We start from the raw sequence: 19,161 nt of genomic DNA, 5'->3' as shown, positions 1-19,161 counted from the left end.
TATATCTTTATTATACATCCTACAGACAAAGCTATCCAAAGCACTTTGCAAGAATCAAAAAGTAGAAAACAACACAATAAGGGCTAGATTTACTAAAGTATGCTACTGCGTTAATGTGCCTTATTTATAAATAAAAAAAATTAATTAAAATAAAGTCTGCTTTCAAATGTGTATTAGGGCTACTTTTACCATGCCACAGTAGTGAGTGCAGAAATGGATCAGAACCTCTTCAATGTAACAAACAGATCAAAAATGTACAGGTTCTACATGCAATTGAATTAAATTGATAATAATCAAGAGGAAAAGACCTCAGAAGCCTGCACCATAAGGAATAATAAATTCCAGCAATGGTTTCTCAGCAGGACAGGTTCTCTATCATTGGTCTTAAAAACCTCTCAAAACAGATTACTAAAGAAATTTGTTTTTTGTTTAACAGTGTATTCAACACCTGCACATTTTAATCGGTATTAGTAATGTATTGCACTTTTCTGAATTAATGATAAGGGCCCTTAATTCAGATAAGTGCAATACATTACTAATACCGATTAAAATGTGCAGGTGTTGAATACACTGTTAAACAAAAAACAAATTTCTTTAGTAATCGGTTTTTAAGACCAATGATAGAGAACCTGTCCTGCTGAGAAACCATTGCTGGAATTTATTATTCCTTATGGTGCAGGCTTCTGAGGTCTTTTCCTCTTGATTATTATCAATTTAATTCAATTGCATGTAGAACCTGTACATTTTTGAACAGTAGTGAGTGCATCAAAACCCATTGAATCCCTACGGATTCTGGTGCATTTACAGCTTGATAAAAGAGGCAGTTAGGCCCAGAATCTCTAGTCTAAACACTGCCAATGTCGGCGGCCACCGGTTGCATGTCAATCATGCGATGGCGCTGTTTAGAGAATCGTGCCTCCGGCAAAGGTAGGCACCAGAAATGTAGGCCAGGGTTTTCAAGGCCTATATTTCTGGTACCTATCTTTGATGTGAATCGCACCTACAATGGCACTTACCAGTACCTAAATGCCACTTCCGGTGTTAGGCCTACAGGGGTATGATTCTGGCACCGTTTTTTTTTAGGTGCCTGGAAATCTCTTAAAAAGAACTCAAATGGTGTTTCCCTCTTAACTTAGGTGCTAGTTAGGGTGCTGTTTATAGAATAAGGGCCTTAGTGTTACTAAACACTACCTAATAAATCGAGCCCTGTACGTGATCATCAAAATTTTACAAAATTAGGAAAATAATAAAAATGGTACAAAAAAAATCAAAAACGGATTAAAAAAAGACCAATTAATATACTCATACCTTTTTACACTATACATCTCAATTTGAAAGTAAACATTTATAAATTCTGTTAAATAGTCCAACAGAGTCTTAGTCATATAGGAACTGAGGCTCGGATTCTGTAAATGGTGCCTAATTCGGCTGGTGCCTAGAAAAATGGTGCCAGTCATATGTTGATCACACTAAGACACCATTTACAGACTTGCACCTAGCAGCCCTTATGTAAAAACTTAGGTGCCCCTAAGCGCGAGTCTCCAAAAATGTAGGCACCTGAAATGTAGGCCTTTAAAACCCTCACCTACATTTCTGGCATCTAAGTTATCCTCCACCCATAAAAACACCCATATAGGTGTTAGGTGCCGCTAAGCGCCATGCAATAGATGCCTACCTTTTATAAAATCAGGTAGGTGCCTATCGCCTAATTAATTTTTTTTTTCAACTATTGAAGCTATTAAGGGGATTTTGTCAATTAAGTTAGGCGCCCTATAGAGCAGTGGGCTTCATTTCAAGGCCCATGAGCCAAAGGCGGCCTGCAAAGACTTTCTGCTCACCGTTCTAGTTCCTAGTGACTACAACAGGAACTCATGGCAGCCATTTTGGATGCATGATCTGCACGGAGCAGGCGCATAGGAAGATCGTTCCTACCTCAAAAGACTGCTAGACCACCAGGTAAGGTCTGGAGGTCTGGGAGAAGTGAGGGAGGTGGAGGTGATTCCAGTTTTAGAAAATTGCGAATAATTGAAATCGTGAGCCCTAAAACCATGAATCGGGAGGGGGGAGTGTATCAGAATTAGAAAAGGTGCAGAGAAGAGCAAAAGCAGCTAGGGCTCTTCAGCTTGGAGAAGAGATGGATATGATAAAGGTCTATAAAATACTGAGTGGAGTGGAAAGGGTAGATGTGAATCGCTTGTTCACTCTTTTCAGAAATACTAGGAGTAAGGGACATGTAATGTAGCTACTAAGTAGTAGATTTAAATTTTAAACAAACCAGAGAAAATATTTCTTCACACAATAAGTAGACTGTAATTTGTTGCCAGAGAACGTGGTAAATCAATTAGCTTAGCTGGGTTTTAAAAAGGTTTGGATAATTTTCTAAAAGAGAAGTCCATAGGACATTATTGAGATGGCTTGGGGAAATTCAATGCTTATTCCTAGGAAAACTAGCATAAAATCTGTTTTACTACTTGTGATCTAACTAGATACTTGAGACTTGGGTTGGTCACTGTTAGAAACAGGATACTGGGCTCGATGGGCCTTTGGTTTGTCCCAGTATTGCAATTTCTATGTTCTTATAATGTGGTCCTGAAAAGGCAATTTGAGACGCTGGCTTTAGGAATTAAAGCAGCTACGATGGCTTCTTTTGTGGCACACGCTTGTCACCACCATCTAAAATTAAACATGGCCAAGACTGAGCTCCTTACCTTTCCTCCTAAACCCACCTCTCTTTACCCCCCCAGTCTCTATTTCTGTAAACAACACCCTCATCCTCCCTATCCCATTGGCTCGCAACCTTGGGGTGATTTTTGACTCATCCCTCTCTTTTTCTTCACAAATCCAACAGACCACCAAAACCTGTCGTCAATTTCTCTATATTTCCCCAAAATTTGACCCTTCTTTTCTGAGCACACTGCTAAGACCCTCATCCATACCCTCATCACCTCTTGCCTAGACTACAGCAACCTGCTTCTCACTGGCCTTCTGCTAAACCATATTCTCCCCCTTCAATTCATCCATAACTCTACTGCATGCCTCATAGTTTGCCAATACTGCTCTACCTACACAACCCCTCTCTTCAAATATTGTGTGCAATTCTGATCTCTGCATCTCAAAAATGATATACAGTGGTACCTTGGAATCCGAACTTAATCTGTTCCAGAACCCCGTTCGAGTTCCAAAACAAGTTTTCCCATTGAAAAGAATAGAAACTGGATTAATCCGTTCCTTGGTCCCATAAACTCTGCAAGATCGGGCCAACCTGGCAGAAGCAGCAAGATCGGGACCCCTAGTAACAAAGGCAGCAAGATCAGGACCCCCAGCAGCAGAGGCAGCAAGATCGGGATCCCCAGCATGAAAGACAGCAAGATTGGCAACAGCAGCTGCTAGTGGTGTTTAGCCCAAAGCTTCCCTCCCAGGTGGAAACAGGAAGCTGCGTTAGAGGGGAAGCTTTGGGCTGAGCACTGCTTGCAGTTTGGATTACAAAGCAGCGTTCGGATTCCGGGGCAAAAATGAAGGAAAAAAAAGAGTTTGGATTCCAAATCGTTCGAGATCTGGGGCGTTCGGATTCCGAGGTACCACTGTAGCTGGATTAGAAAAGGTATAGAGAAGAGCAAACATAATTTAACAATTTATTTCTATATCACAAAACCGTTAAGTTCTATGTGGTTTACAAAATAAAATAAGAAAACTACACATATGCAATTGAATATAATACATTAATTTCCTAAAAGCCTTGCAAACAAATACATTTCCAATTGTTTCCTAAAATGATAAGAACAAGAAGTCACTATTAGAGAATTAAAATCTTTATCCCATAATGCTGCTAGAAACAACATAAGATGTTGATGATATTTTTTATATTGACAGTCTTTAACTGAAAGAAAGGTAAATACATCATTCGTGCGGCGAGAGTTTTTTAAATTTACAAATGTGAACGAATCCACAAGATAGTTTGGTGCAAGGCCGAACAATACTCTTATGTGGAAAGGATTACAAAAACTAGGGCTCTCCAGCTCGATATGATAGAGGTCTATAAAATAAATAAGTGAAATGAAACAAATAGACACAAATTGCTTGTTTACTCTTTCCAAAAGAACAAGGACTAGGGGGCATGCAATGAAGTTACAAAATAGTACATTTAAAACAAATGAGAGAAAATAATTCTTCTCTCAATGTAATTAAGCTCTGGAATTTATTACCAGAGAATGTGGTAAAAGCTGTTTACCTAACAAGGTATATTAAAAAAAAAAAGATTTGGACAGTTTCCTGGAAGAAAGGTCCATAAAACATTTATAAGGTGGAGAAAATCCATTGCTTATTTCTAGGATATGCAGAATGGATTCTATATACTCTGCTGGGTTCTTGTGACCTAGATTGGCCATTAATGGAAATCAGATGCTGAGCTCGATAAAATACTGCAATAGGTCGATGGACCGATTGCAGTATGGGAATGCTTATATACTTATGTAACTAATATGTAACTTGCCTTGACCTTGGGTATAGAAAAGTAATAAATCTAAAAATCTATATATCCGTGGTCTCCAATGTGCAGCCCCCCCCCCCCCCCAGTCCTCCATTGTGGCCCTCAAACAGTTGGCCAAAATGTTCTTCAAATCCTGTAAATGTGTTAATTTCAATCTTGCCTAACTGATATAATAACTGCAAACAATCTTTTAAGTATATTACTCAGGAGTTTGCTACATAGTAACATAGTAGATGACGGCAGATAAAGTCCCGAATGGTCCATCCAGTCTACCCAACCTGATTCAATTTAAATTTTTTAAAATTTCTTCTTCTTAGCTATTTCTGGGCAAGAATCCAAAGCTCTACCCAGTATTGTGCTTGGGTTCCAACTTCCGAAATCTCCTTTAAAACCTACTCCATCCCATCTAAACCCTCCCAGCCATTGAAGCCCTCTCCAGTCCATCCTCCCCCAAACGGCCATACACAGACACAGACCGTGCAAGTCTGCCCAGTACTGACCTTAGTTCAATACTTAATATTATTTTCTGATTCTAGATCCTCTGTGTTCATCCCACGCTTATTTGAACTCAGTCACCGCTTTCCTCTCCACCTACTGTCGACAATCCAAAATAAAGTGAGTTTTTAAAACATATCCTTGAAGTGTTGTAGAATCATTATTAGTATTAATGTTTATTACCAAGTCTGAAGAAGCAGGTCAAGGCAGTTTACAAAATTGGTAGTATGTGTAAGCTTGAAATCTTTTGGTGGCCCTCGTGTTCATGAAAAATGTGGGATGTCACCGCTATATGCACTCATGCTTATTCTCATATTGTGTGGTCAACTGTATAAGCCATGACAGGAACCTTCTGTGCTTCAGATAAGTCTTTTCTCACCAATATTATTTGGACATTATAGTTTATTGTAAAGATTTGATATTATTTGATTGTTTTTCACTAGGGGATGGATTTTTGAACCGTCTTTTTCCCTTCTCTCCCCTTTCAACACTGATTTTGAGTGTTTGCCTCATCGGATGTTTGAATGCATTTTTGCAAAGGACTAGATGATGTACGGGGCAGGACTTATTTAGGTTATTAACCTGGTGCTGGTCACCTATAAGCTTCCTGCCTGGGGCTTTAAAAGTATTTTCTATGTATTTATTATCAAACTTTTTGGCCCGCACTGATTTGTCCCTTTACTAACTTTTGGATTAAGTGCCGTGTCTGTTTTGAAAGGGGACTTGAAGTTTTTGCCAAATTTTTGCTTTGTTCAACTGTATAAGAGCCACATTAACCTATGGAAATGCTTTGAAAACTACCCTCCCTATATATGTTGTCTATCATAGCCAGCAATGAATTGCCTTATCCAGAGATCAGTGAAACCACAAAACAGAGGGGATAATAAATGAAAAACTGAAATTAGAGGGGGGGAAAAAAAACCGCAAGATTGTTATCACAGAAAATCCTCCAAATAAGAATTGGAGCAATCAAATACCCTGATCACTTACATCAACAGCTGCTGTAAGCGTTCGAGGCTACGTGGCACCACATTCACATGTAACTTAAACACTGCACTCTCTCTCGGCACGACCCTCATTGTAAACTGCTTCGAACTTAGGGTATAGCGGTATATAAGAAATAAATTATTATTATTATATAAGAACCATAAGAATTGCCGCTGCTGGGTTAGACCAGTGGTCCATCGTGCCCAGCAGTCCGCTCACGCGGCGACCCTTAGGTCAAAGACCTGTGCTCTAAATGAGTCCAGCCTCACCTGCGTTTGTTCCAGTTTAGCAGGAACTTGTCCAGCTTTGTCTTGAATCCCTGGAGGGTGTTTTCCCCTATAACAGACTGTACATTGTACACATAGCCAGTAGAGCTGCCCATTGATTGCTCATGTGAATGCCCCTCTTTCACATATATGCACTAAAGAGGGAAAGTGCATATTTTATAGAATTGCGGTTTGCAACGATGTGGGTAAGTGGCAATTCAGTGATGCCTCTTCCTGCCGATTCTGTTCTAGTATTCTGTAACATACGCACGTATTTGTCCCCTACGCATAGGCATGAATTTATAGAATTGGCTTCCACAACTTTGACTTGGAAAACAGACCATACTGTTTTGGCTTACCCCTTCCTCAGATAACCAGGATCAGAAGGCTGTGAAATGAAGTTGAAAATGGGCTATCAGTGTCGCAGCATTCAAAGAACCTTTAACATCAGGCACTTCTGCTTTTAAACTTTATTACCTTCTAGTTAGATAGTTTCTGAGGAAAGTGGAAGTCAAAAGAGTTTGCTTAATTTTCAAACTCAGCCTATTTATTAGTTACTTTTCTTGATTTCTACACTTCTCCCTCCGTATTCGCTGTGATAGGGGATTAACAGAACCTCAAATACAGAAAAAAACGCGAATAACTTTTTTATATGTTATTTGCTGTTTTCTATTAAAAACCATCGTGAATATGGCCTGTTCCTGAAGGAGAGGCAAAACATGGTGAAGAAAGTGCTTGGAATCAGTGATTTCTCTATGCAAGCTGATGTAATTTGGGGAGGAGGAGCCAGCAAGTTAAAAACCGTGAATAATCAAAACTGTGAATGCTGAAACCGTGAATACGGAGGGAGACGTGTACATTGAAGCTAGGAACTTGGGAATGTCTCATATTTATATACAGCCACAGTATGTCAGCAATTGGGAAGAATCTACGCTACCATGGATCAGTCTTGTTATAATTTTAAGATCCTCGCTGCTGCCATCATGGCAATGATTCAAACATTCTTCTCACCACCTTCTTCCCTTGGGACATTGCATTACATTTTACTTGTGCTTAAAGTTTTTACATTGCTGAGATCATTAGCAGGATTCTGTTTTACTTTCCTCACTTTCTGTAAAAACTAGGGTACTAAAATCTGGACAAGTGGCTCTGCCCCCAGGTCCGGCCAGTTACACCTAGCCCCACCCAGTTCCACCCAAGGCATGCCCTGTTCTGCCCCAGCCCCACCCCCAAACCTTTTCTCAAGCTCGGAGCCATGTTTGGAGGGCCTCCGAGCATGCACAGGTGTGACACGATGACATCACATGCATGTGCACATGTGTGTGATGTCACTGCATGGCATGCACAGATGCCTTCCGGACACGGTCCCGAGCTCGAAGCTTTTCAAAATGCGGATAAAGTGCTGAGTTTTGAAAAGCCATCTGGATGCCTGGACAGTCCTCTAAAAAGACGTCTGGTATCCCAATGTAAAGCAATACTAAAAGTTTCTAATTCAAATGGAAGGATTGACTTTTGTGGAAGACTGGCCTAATGGTTAAAGCAGTTGCCTCAGCATCCTGAGGTTGTGAGTTCAATTCCTACTGCAACTCCTTGTGACCCTGGGCAAGTCGCTTAACCTTTCATTGTCCCAGATACAAAATAAGTACCTGTCTAAGATCTATAAACCACTTTGAATGTAACCACGCAGAAAAAGGTGTATATCAAGTCCCAAACACTTTGGGGTCCTTTTACTAAGGTGCACTAGCTGATTTAGTGCGTGCTAAATGCTAACGCATCCATTACATTCTATGGCTGCGTTAGCGTTTAGCACACACTTAATCGGCTAACACGCCTAAGTAAAAGAGTGGGTTTATTAGCAAACCAGGCAGTTATCTCAGTGTGGCTCTAAGGCAGGGGTAGGGAACTCCAGTCGGGTTTTCAGGATTTCCCCAATGAATATGCATGAGATCTATTTGCATGCACTGCTTTCAATGCATATTCATTGGGGAAATCCTGAAAACCCGACTGGAATATGGCTCTCGAAGACCGGAGTTCCCTACCCCTGGGTTAGAGCATTTGATTTTATGTATAAAAAAAACAATTTAAGAAATAATGAAAGCTAATTTTAAACAGGTATCAAAAGGAATCGATAAGAATTCTAGGATGAAACACAATCCCCTAATTCTATAAACCTGGGCACACAATTTTGTGACCAGCAGCAAAATTGCATGTGCAAGTTATAGAATAGCACCTAAGTTTTAATCAATTAAGTGTTAACTAGCTTTTAGCAGCCCATAAGCGCTACTAATTGTCATCAATTTGCAGTTATGTGTATAATTGCACTTAGGCGCTAATCTATAAAAACAGGCCCAGATTCTCTAAATGGCGCCAATTTTTTAGGCATTGATAGGCACCTAAGTTCAGTAAAAAAAAAAAAAAAAAAACCATTTAAAATAAGTTTTTAACTGAGTTTCAAGGTGTCTACTGGCACCCCTAAATTGACACCAAAATCGCTCCTCTGTATGCACTTTAGGCTACCTGATGCTGCTGTAGGCGTGGCTAATGCTGGAAATGGCGTTAGGTGGCTTAAAGCACCTATGATTGGACGATTCACATCATATGTAGGTGCCAGGAATGTAGGCCTGGAAAACTCTGGCCAACTTTCGGGTGCCTATCTTTTCTGGAGACGCAATTCTGTAACCGCGCCATTGTGTGATTGACACACCATTGGGGGCTGCTTTTAAAGTGGCCACCAATGATGGTGCCGGTTAGGGAATCTGGCCCTTAGGGCTTAATTCTATACATGGTGCCGAAAAATCACTATTCTATAAATGATGCTCAGAGTTACACTAAAAACTGATGCAAATTCTCACGCTTAAATTATGTGTATCTACCTTATTCTATATAAAACAGCACATAAATTCCAGGCATGCGCCGACCCACCCATGTCCTTCCCATGGCATTCCCCTTTTAAATCCAGGTGTAAAACTTGCACGCAGAGCCTGGTGCCTAAAAATGTGTATGCAAGCGCGTGACATCATCATGTCAATGTCCGTGCATTTCTGGGTGCCTTCCAGCCACAGCCCCGAGAATATTGTGCCTCAGCTTAAAAAGTTTGCGGCATAGTGCTATAAGCAGTGTCTAGCGGTTGACAACCGCAAAGACTGGCACCTACAATGTAAGTGCACTTAGACACCATTTATAGAATCAGGCCCTTAGGACTGGATTCTATAAATGGTGCCTACATCGTACGTGCCGCTCAGTGCAGCTGTCATTCAACTGCTAGGTACCATTTATAGAATCCTGCCTAGAGGCACCTAGGCCTGCTTAGGCGTTGCTAGGCATTCTGGAGGTAGGCGCCCATATATTAGGCCAGGTTTTACTTGGTCTAATTTACCAGCGCCTAACGATGCTTAACTCAACCACACTTATTCTCTGCCCCTAACCACATCTGCTTTTAAGGTAGGCATTGCTAGATGTCAGAGGGCCCCTTCACTTAGGTGTTGCTGCAAATTGAGTGCGGATTCTGAAGTTAGCCATCGCTGGGCATCTTCGATTCGGGCGCCTAGCGGTGCCTAATATAGGCGTCCTATACAGAATCTGGCCCTGAGTGGCTAAGTTCTATAGCAGGTAACTGCAAAGGAGGTGTTAACATGGGAGCGGCATAGGGGTCAGGGTCATGTCAACCACTTACATGCTAAGTTTATAGAATATTATCAGTTATACTCACAACTGACAGTATTCAGGTGCTAGCATTTACACTCAAACACTGACTTCTGCTAGTATTCTATAATGGCTTCAGTGCCCAACTTTATCATTACAGAATATTTGCCTAATTTCTTACACCTAACTTTTGCAGCTCTTTCTTGAATCTATCCCCATATATAACTACCATGTAACAATCAGTGATGTAGTTAGAGAGGCTGGCACATGGCGTCACCACGCTGTGCAACCCTCTCTTTTCAGCTCCCCCATCCTTTCTGACTGCTTGAGTGCACCCCCTCCTCCACTCTTACCTGCTGCTTATGCACCCCCCCAACTCTTCCCCACCACTTGAATGTTCCCCCACTTACCTCTTGAAATGTTCGCTGGCCTGAGCAGCATCTTCCACCCACTGCTTGCGCCAGCATTGGCTCCCTTCTGATGTCATGTCCCAGTTCTGCGACCAGGAAGTGATGTCATAAGGGAGCCAAAGCTGGCATGAGAAGCAAGTAGAAGATGTTGCTTGAGCCGGCGAACATTTAAAGAGGTATGCAGGGGGAGGGGGAGGAGGGAAACAGAGGAGAGGCACCAGTGCTCCCTGCGAAGACAGCACCCGGGACGGTTCACTCACTCCTCCCTTTACTATGCCACTGGTAACAATGAAGTATAACTTGCATTTCTTTCACATTATACTGACCAGATTAAACATGGCTGAAATGTTTGGTAGAAAATTCATGGCTGAAATATTTGGTAGAAAATGAACACCCTCTTTTTATGTCCTTTAGTTTCTATCTATAAACACAGGCTCTGCCATCTGCATCCACCCATTAAGTTTGTGAGTGCACACTTAAGTGAAGTACGATTATTTCCATCCAACCCCAATGTACACACACACATACATACAGTGACTTTTATATCAGGGAACAGCACAGAAAACCAAGCCCTTTGTGTCACATGTTGTAGTTGGTTTTGGTTTTCTTTTTTTAGTTTCCTTGATTTGATTAAGTAAATTTTGCCAGTAACTCTTATTTTAGATTTAGATTTCATGAAGATGATGAAAATGAATGGAAAAGGACATCCAAGTAGCAACAGCCTGCATAAGTTTAAAATAAAAATAAAACAAGCAAAGTGGAAGACGATGGAAGATGAGTGGATGAATGGAGGGGTAGTAATGTCTGTGTGCTTCCAGTGGTCTCATGACTCTGTATCCAGCTGGAATTAAAGGATATCTATCGAGTATATACATGAGATCCATCACATACATTGGAGAACTTGCATATACAAGTTCATCTCATGAATATTCACAGTGGATATCCTTAAAACTCGGTTGGATAGGTTTGGGATCCACTGTGTCATGCTATGTATTTGAAGTTCCTTGCTCTAATTTGTCTGCTGTGAGCATTTAGACCTGGAACTAATCTGGAGACTAACCTTTCTGCAGTTATATTCCAACATCTGCGCTAATATTGATTTTCTTCGTACCTAACAGGCGCAAAGTTTGTTTTGGTTCTCATGTTATTTATAGATTTTTCACTTTGAGGCAAGAATCACCAGCTCTGTGGTTGCAAAGAACAGAAATGCATCAATCACATCAACTAACCAATAGAAGGAACCGGGATTGGCCTGGGCCTTTGTGGTACTAAAGTGCCATGAGATACCCTTCGAGCTGGGTGATCCAACCTTTCAGGACGTCCAGTAGCTGATGGATTTCCTAAAAGCTGAAAAGAAACAAGACAAGAGTTAACTGCTACTCCGCAAACAAATTAGAACGAGTAATGGCAAAATCCATTAAAGTCAGAAGCACAAGCTCTAAAGGAAACTAAACTTAGCTTTTAACTGAAAGGTTAGCTGAAAGGGATGGTGGATTACCATGAGTGCTGGTTTTCTTTAGAACTGTACCAACTCTGTAAAAAGAAGCTGCTCTATGCTTCCACCATGCCACAGGCCATTGAAAGAAATAGTCTACCTCATAAAATAAAAAAGAGTGACATACTTTATGGCTCATGCTCAAATACCTTTGATAAATGAATAAAACTTTTCATCCTCGGCCATTTATTTTCAGGGAGGCTTGTAGTCCTCTCTGGTCCTTCTAATCAAACTTTAAAATGAAAACGAGGAGTAAAAAGTCAAATGCTTTAGACAGGGAGACAGAAAAACCAGGACTGGACTATAATTAAACAGAGACCTTGAAGGCCAAAAGAGACTACATGATCTACTGTGTACAGTCTGCCCATCCACACTAATTGCTCTACAATCTCTTCCTTATCTTCAGAGATCTTCTGTGCCAAGCGTGCAACTTCAGGGGTCATCAAAGGACTGTCTATTTGTAGAGCGTGTAGCCATGAAATCTGGAAGATTCACATCCCAATCCCACCTCTCTCACTGGTATATCCTTGAAGTGTCCAAGTCTATTTAAACTTTGATATACCGCAAAACACAAAGTCTAACTGCGGTTTACAATTAAAATATATATTAAACGGTAAGGAGGAAGGAGAGGAGAGGGAAATGTACAGAACAGAGGAACAACAATAAATGACAGGACAAGGTTAGATAGAGGAAGAGGTAAAAGTGCCTTTCACCCTCTCCGTGCAGGGCAGCAGTCCCGTCTGACCTCTAAAAGGGGAACGGGAGATTAATTTAGAAGATGAATTGAACAAGGTACTTACACTCCCTGCGATGCTTCCATTCTTGCCCCCAACAGATGTGCTGGTAGCATCCTTTAAAATTTTATCTAGCACTAATATTTATTTCAGCAGGGAATTTTTGATTACTTATAATAATAAATCCCAGTGCTAAAGTGCCAATCTGTGTCTTATTAATTAGTATAATGGACCTTCAGAAGATGGTCAATTCACTTTAATTGCATCCAATAGCCAAGGTGTATCAAAGTTTGCCGCTGGTCCAATATCCATTATTTCAAGCGTTACTTATATAATTATATACCATTAAGTGTACATTCTCAATAAAATACTTTTTCTTATTAAAAGACACTTATCTTAAAGTTGTCCTTCCTTAACATTACTGTTAAGTAACCAGCTGCCAACAGGAAATGTATCATGTTTCGATTATCCTGCTTCAGGGTACTTGGCCACCTTTTAGTTCAAAATGTGTTCATCTTCTCTTGCAGCTGCATTTTTCATATATTTATATCCTGTCACCTGACCTTCAGCAACCAATCAACATGACCCTTTTAAGACGGTTTTTAAATCAATGTCATCCAATATATCTCCATGTTTAAAGCTGTATTGGGGGGGGGGGGGGTCACAGAATTCAAGGTGTAAATCCACTGCTGTTGCTTGTAGTTAAAAAAAAAAAATACTAAAGCATGCTTCATTTTAACCTGTTGTTAATTCTTAGACATGTTTTGTTTGAAAGTTGTTTTACTGTCCTTCAGCTTACCAAGTTGCCATTAAATTTAAATGCTCTGTCTTAGCAGCGGGCTCATTAAATTATGTCATGTAAAGCAAAAAAGAAGAGCAGTTTATACTAGACAGTCTATTTTATATAATTAGATAGAATGATGCCATTTTATCAGTAAAAGAGCAAAAAGACTGTTTTACCTAAAACTGCAATTGGAATAAAAGTCTTCAGGGGCCCTTTTTCTAAAGTGCAGTCATTTTTTGCACATACTTTCCTAGATGATGCCCAGAGATGCGCACTCAACTTTGGGCATGCTTTGAAGATAACATCATAACATCAACATAACATAACAGATTTCTAGACCGCATAACCATACGTTCAATGCGGTTTAACAAAAGATTACGATATGAAAAATACAGTATTTACTCAGAAATTTTGAAAAAAAGGAAGGTTTTCAACTGCTTTCTGACATGTTCATAAGAACAGGATGCGAACAGCAACGATCGAAAATCCTTGTCGTAAAAGGCTGCCTGGTATGAAAGAATATGATCTAGGTCAGGGGTAGGCAATTCCGGTCCTTGAGAGCCGGAGCCAGGTCAGGTTTTCAGGATATCCACAATGAATATATATGAGATGGATTTGCATGCACTGCCTCCTTGAGATGCAAATCTATCTCATGCATATTTATTGTGGATATCCTGAAAACCTGACCTGGCTCTGGCTCTTGAGGACCGGAATTGCCTACCCCTGATCTAGGTCTTTCTTATTTTACATCCCTTGACTGATGGGAACGTGAAAAGGGCATGAAAGTAAATTGGATGAATGAATGAGCTCTAAATCATCAATAATTGGGTGGCTAATAAACAATTATTGATTTTAATTGGCACTCATTTAAATTTGCATGTGCATCCAGGTGCTTACTATTCCATACGGCATGGCACCTAACTGCCGTGGCATGCATCTCAGGTGCGTTCCAAAATTTTGCACGAGGGATTACAGAATGCTGCCTAACTGTCCCTAACTTGGGTGCCAGCGCCATTTTTTGAATATCTACTGAAAGACAAGTAAGTTCCTTCCTACTGCTTTTTCACGTTAAGCACATATTTGAGGTTTGTGGTGTGTAACACGCCACTCTATACTTTTATTCAAGGCATTCCAGTTAGCTCCTGAGGTAGCCTCGTGGTTTGGTGATGCAGCGACGTCTCATACAAGATAAGTGCTTATCAAGTTTCAAGTTTATTTAAAATTTCTTATACCACCCAATCAGCCTTCTAGGCAGTGTACAAAAAAAAACGCTAAAACAATGCGCCAATTAAAATACAATGTTAACAGAGACAAACCAGGGGAAATGACAATTTTTAAAGACATTGACGAACGGGAACAAAAGAGGAGAAAAGTTGGAACTACGATTGGAAAATCTGGCAACCCTACCCGAAGGCATCTTTGAAAAGAAAGGTTTTGAGGCTTGCTTTAAATTTGGCAGTGTTAGTTTTTTTGTCGCATATTCGAAGGGAGGGAGTTCTACAGTGTGGGTGCTATTCCTGAGAAGATTGTTTTGCGAGTCGTGTCATAGACTATCTGACAGATGGAAGGAATTGCACGATTTTGTTGTGACAAGCGAAGAACTCTAGAAGTTGTGTACGGAACTAACAGTGTATCCATAAAAACTGGTGAGTGATCTGTCTTTACTTTGAAGGTAAGAAAAAGTAATTTGAAAGTAATCCTGTGGGTGATAGGTAACCAGTCTACATTTTTCAGGAGAGGAGTGACATGATTATCTCTTTTCTTGAAAATAATTTTTACTGCCGTGTTCCATATTATCTGAAGCCTTCTGATTTTCTGACAACGTGGCCAAGAGCTACTCTGTAAATTCTTTGCAGGTGAACGTTTATATGGTTGGAGTGCGGGCAGGGTGTACACTTTCGCACGTACTCCCGGATTCTATACATGGTGCCCAAGATATGTGTGCAAATTATTTGGTTAACAAGTTCTTAACCATCAATAATTGAGCGCCAACAAGCAATTATGGATGTTGATTGGCATCATTACAATTGGTGTGGCATTATTTTGTAAGGCAACGCTCATAATGTGTAATTGAAGGGTGTGTGGCCAGGGGGTGTGGCCATGGGAGGGGTATAGGCATGTCAGGGATGTTCTGAAAAATTGCAGGCACAGTTATAGAAAACTGGCTCAGTGCACCTAATTTGGGTATCAGCATTTACACCAGGTTTCAGCAGACGTAATTCTGACACCCAAATTTTGGTGTGGGAATCAGTATAAAGGGTACACCCAGTGCTGATATTTTTTTGGGGGGGTGCCCATTTTTGAGTTCTATTTATAGAAATCCCACCGTAAAGTATACACATAGTATAGGTTATAGACATATCTACCAAATCTAGGTGCAGGCATTTACGCTGGCATAAGTGCTCAAACCTAAACACTTTGGCACATACTGTATATTTCTAGAAAGGAAAGTAAGCATCTATTTTCCTTTATAGAATGGGCTTCAAATTGACATTCGGGGGAAACTCTAAAACCAGCGCCTAAACTTAGGGGTCCTTTTACAAAAGCACGGTAGCGGTTTAACGCGCGGAATACCGTGCGTTAAACCGCCTGCCGCGCTAGTACCTAATGCTTCCATTGACGAGGCGTTAGGATTTTAGGCTGCCGCGGGGGATAGCACGTGATGAAATGTCCGACGCACTAACCCCCGTAGTGCGCCTTGATAAAAGGAGCCCTTAGGCGCTGGTAGGCACCTTACCGGTACCTATGTTAATTGAAGAACGCCATTAGAAATGGCAAAAAACAGCCAGGTTGAAGAGCCTACTTGTGCCTAAATAAAAGGTGATGGAATCATGCCTACATAAGCGCTTTCAGTTGCTGAATGTCAAAGTAAGCTTGGCCAATGCCAGAACTGGCCTTAAGCGGCCTACAGCGCCTACGTAGGCATGATTCACGCAAAGATAGGCGCCAGACACGTAGGCTCGTAAATCCTCGGCCTACATTGCCGGTGCTTATCTTTCCTGCGGGTGCGATTCTGAAACCGGCACCGATGCATGATTGACACGCAATCGGTGCCTGCTTTTAAGGTCACAGAATCAGGCCCTCGGTATTTACTTCCGCCTGCAATGCACACCCTTAACCCACGCAGTGCCTAGCCCTTATTGCTGTATGCATTTAACTCAGGACTAGGCGCTTGCCAATTGTCATGCCAACATGGTAACAGTCACCACCCTTGTGCATTAACAGTGCATACTAATTCGTATTAACTGTTTAGTGTACGTTAGTAAAAGGGCCCCTTAAACTGTTAAATTCTCTTATCGGCAAAATAGAGCTTTGTTCATTTTTTTTTTATGGGAGAGGAGGGATATGCTTATTTTTATCCCCTTATCACTCCCTGCTACTTTTGCCCCCTCCTTAAATGAGTTTGTTTGGTATGCTCATGTCGCTGTGATTGGTCTCAGGCTTGGAGGAGGACCTTCATAGAGATATAACATAAGAACATAAGAACTGCCATCTCCGGATCAGACCCATGGTCCATCGAGTCCGGTGATCCGCACACGCGGAGGCCCAGTCAGGTATACACCTGATGTAGTTTTAGTCACCCATATACCCTCAGTACATTGGCTGGCTAGTGGTATCATTGCTGCAGGAGCAGGTGGATACTTGCCATGCCACCTTGTGGCACACCCAGAGACATCTCTTATTTTTAAATGAGAAAAAATATGTGCCTGTTCAGACTAAAGAAAAAACACCACCAGAAATATACCACGTTGGGAGAAATGTCATAGTTTTCTTTCTTTCTCTTTTTAAAAAATAAATATCCTGTTTGATGTATGTACTACAGTGTTTCCTAAATTGGTCCTGATATACCCCCTTGCCGGTCAGGCTTTCAGTAGATCCAGTGGCGTACCTAGGGGGGGGCGGGGGGGGGGCGGGCCGCCCCGGGTACCAGCCCTAAGGGGGTGTTCCCGGCCTTGCCGTTCAGTCCCCCGCCACCCCCGAAGGACCGCTCGCCCCCCTGGCCTCCCCGCACCACCTATGAACAGCCGCAGCAGGATCGCGAAGTCAGCGTCAGCATCCCTGCGCTGCTTCCTACGACGCGATCCCGCCCCTCCTCTGACGTCAGAGGAGGGGCGGGACCGTGGCGCAGGAAGCAGCAGGGATCGCTGACGCTGACTTCGCGATCCTGCTGCGGCTGTTCATAGGTGGTGCGGGGAGGCCAGGGGGGCGAGCGGTCCTTCGGGGGTGGCGGGGGACTGAACGGCAAGGCCGGGAACACCCCCTTAGGGCTGGTACCCGACGCTGACTTCGCGATCCTGCTGCGGCTGTTCATAGGTGGTGCGGGGAGGCCAGGGGGGCGAGCGGTCCTTCGGGGTGGGTCGGGGCATCAGGCCTTCAGGGTGGGGCGGGCGGGCAGGCAAGCAGGCTTTCAAGGGGGAGGGGGTGACAGGCAGGCAGGCAGGCCTTCAAGGGGGGACAGGCCTTCGGGGGGGGGTGCAGACATTCAAGGGGTGCAGGCCTTCAAGGGGGGCAGGCAGGCCTTCAGGGGGGTGCAGACCTTCGGGGGGGGGGTGTAGGCCTTTGGGGGGGTGCAGACCTTCAAGGGGGTGCAGGCCTTCAAGGGGGGAAAGGCAGGCAGGCCTTCAAGGGGGGGACAGGCCTACAAGGGGGGGGGGGACAGGCCTACAAGGGGGGGGACAGGCCTACAAGGGGGGGGACAGGCCTTCAGGGGGGGGTGCAGGCCTTCAAGGGGGGGGTGCAGGCCTTCAAGGGGGGTGCAGGCCTTCAAGGGGGAGACAGGCCTTCAAGGGGGGGAAAGGCAGGCAGGCAGGCCTTAAAGGGGGGACAGGCCTACAAGGGGGTGGGACAGGCCTTCAAGGGGGGGACAGGCCTTCGGGGGGGTGCAGACCTTCAAGGGAGTGCAGGCCTTCGGGGGGGGGTGCAGTCCTTCAGGGGTGGGGTTTAGGCCTTCAGAGGGGGACAGACCTTCGGGTGGGAGGTAAAGTCCTTCGGGGGGTGCAGGTCTTCAGGGGTGGGGTGTAGCCCTTCGGAGGGGGGACAGACCTTCGGGGGAGGGGGGGTCCTGGTGTAAAAGTACACAGAGGGAGAGAGGGAAGGGGGGGTTCAAAGATACATGCATATGCCAGACTTTGGGGGTTAGAAATAATGGGTCTAAAAACAGAGGAGTGGGAGAGAGATGGTGCATAATGGGATTTAGGGAGGGAAGGAACAGAAAGGGAGAGAACTTGGAAACAGGGGATGGTGTGGAGGGGGGATAGAGATACTGGATAGGAGGATAGTTGGGAACAGAAAGGGAGAGATGGTGGATCCTGGGGTGGTGGGGAGTTGAGAAAAGGTGAATCTGTGGATGGAGACAAAAAAAAGGAAAGATGCCAGATCTCCGGGAGAGGGAAGGGAAACGGAAGGGGAGAACAGAGATGGCAGACGGATGGTTAGCACGGAGAAAGGAGACCCTGGCAAGCAAGACAACAAGAGCCTGGGACCAACAAGATTTGAATATTGATCAGAGAACAAAAGGTAGAAAAAATAATTTTATTTTCTGTTTTGTGATTACAATATGTTAGATTTGAAAAGTGTACATGAGACAGCTTGAAATGGGAACTTTTCTATTTTTGTGAATGGCAAGGCTGAGTTCAGTTAAAATATATGCTTTATAAGAAAATATAATAATGTGTTTTATAAAGTTTATAAGCATTGCTGGCATACTCGGTGAGGTGTTCCTAGTGTTGGTGGTGGTGGTAGCATGTCAGTGTGTTGAGAGGAAGAGGTAGTCTGGGAAATTCTGCTGAGCAAACTCTGGGCCCATTTCCACCCCCAGTTAGTCCACTCCACTCAACTGGTTCACACACTGAGTGGGTCTTT

At 42.8% G+C, this 19,161-nt stretch overlaps 1 protein-coding gene across 18 annotated transcripts in view; it reads right to left on the bottom strand.

Moving 5' to 3' along the window:
• Nucleotides 1-19,161, bottom strand: part of RIMBP2 (RIMS binding protein 2) — a 598,797-nt gene that overhangs the window by 81,433 nt on the left and 498,203 nt on the right. For all 18 annotated transcript variants that reach the window (XM_033956341.1, XM_033956346.1, XM_033956345.1 and 15 more), the window contains one exon: nt 11,516-11,633. In XM_033956341.1, coding sequence (XP_033812232.1) covers nt 11,516-11,633 — 118 coding nt within the window. The remainder of the gene's footprint in view (nt 1-11,515; nt 11,634-19,161) is intronic.

The sequence above is a fragment of the Geotrypetes seraphini genome, chromosome 8, assembly GCF_902459505.1.
Source record: "Geotrypetes seraphini chromosome 8, aGeoSer1.1, whole genome shotgun sequence".
Taxonomy (NCBI): domain Eukaryota; kingdom Metazoa; phylum Chordata; class Amphibia; order Gymnophiona; family Dermophiidae; genus Geotrypetes; species Geotrypetes seraphini.
This window is presented reverse-complemented; position numbering and strand designations above follow the sequence as displayed.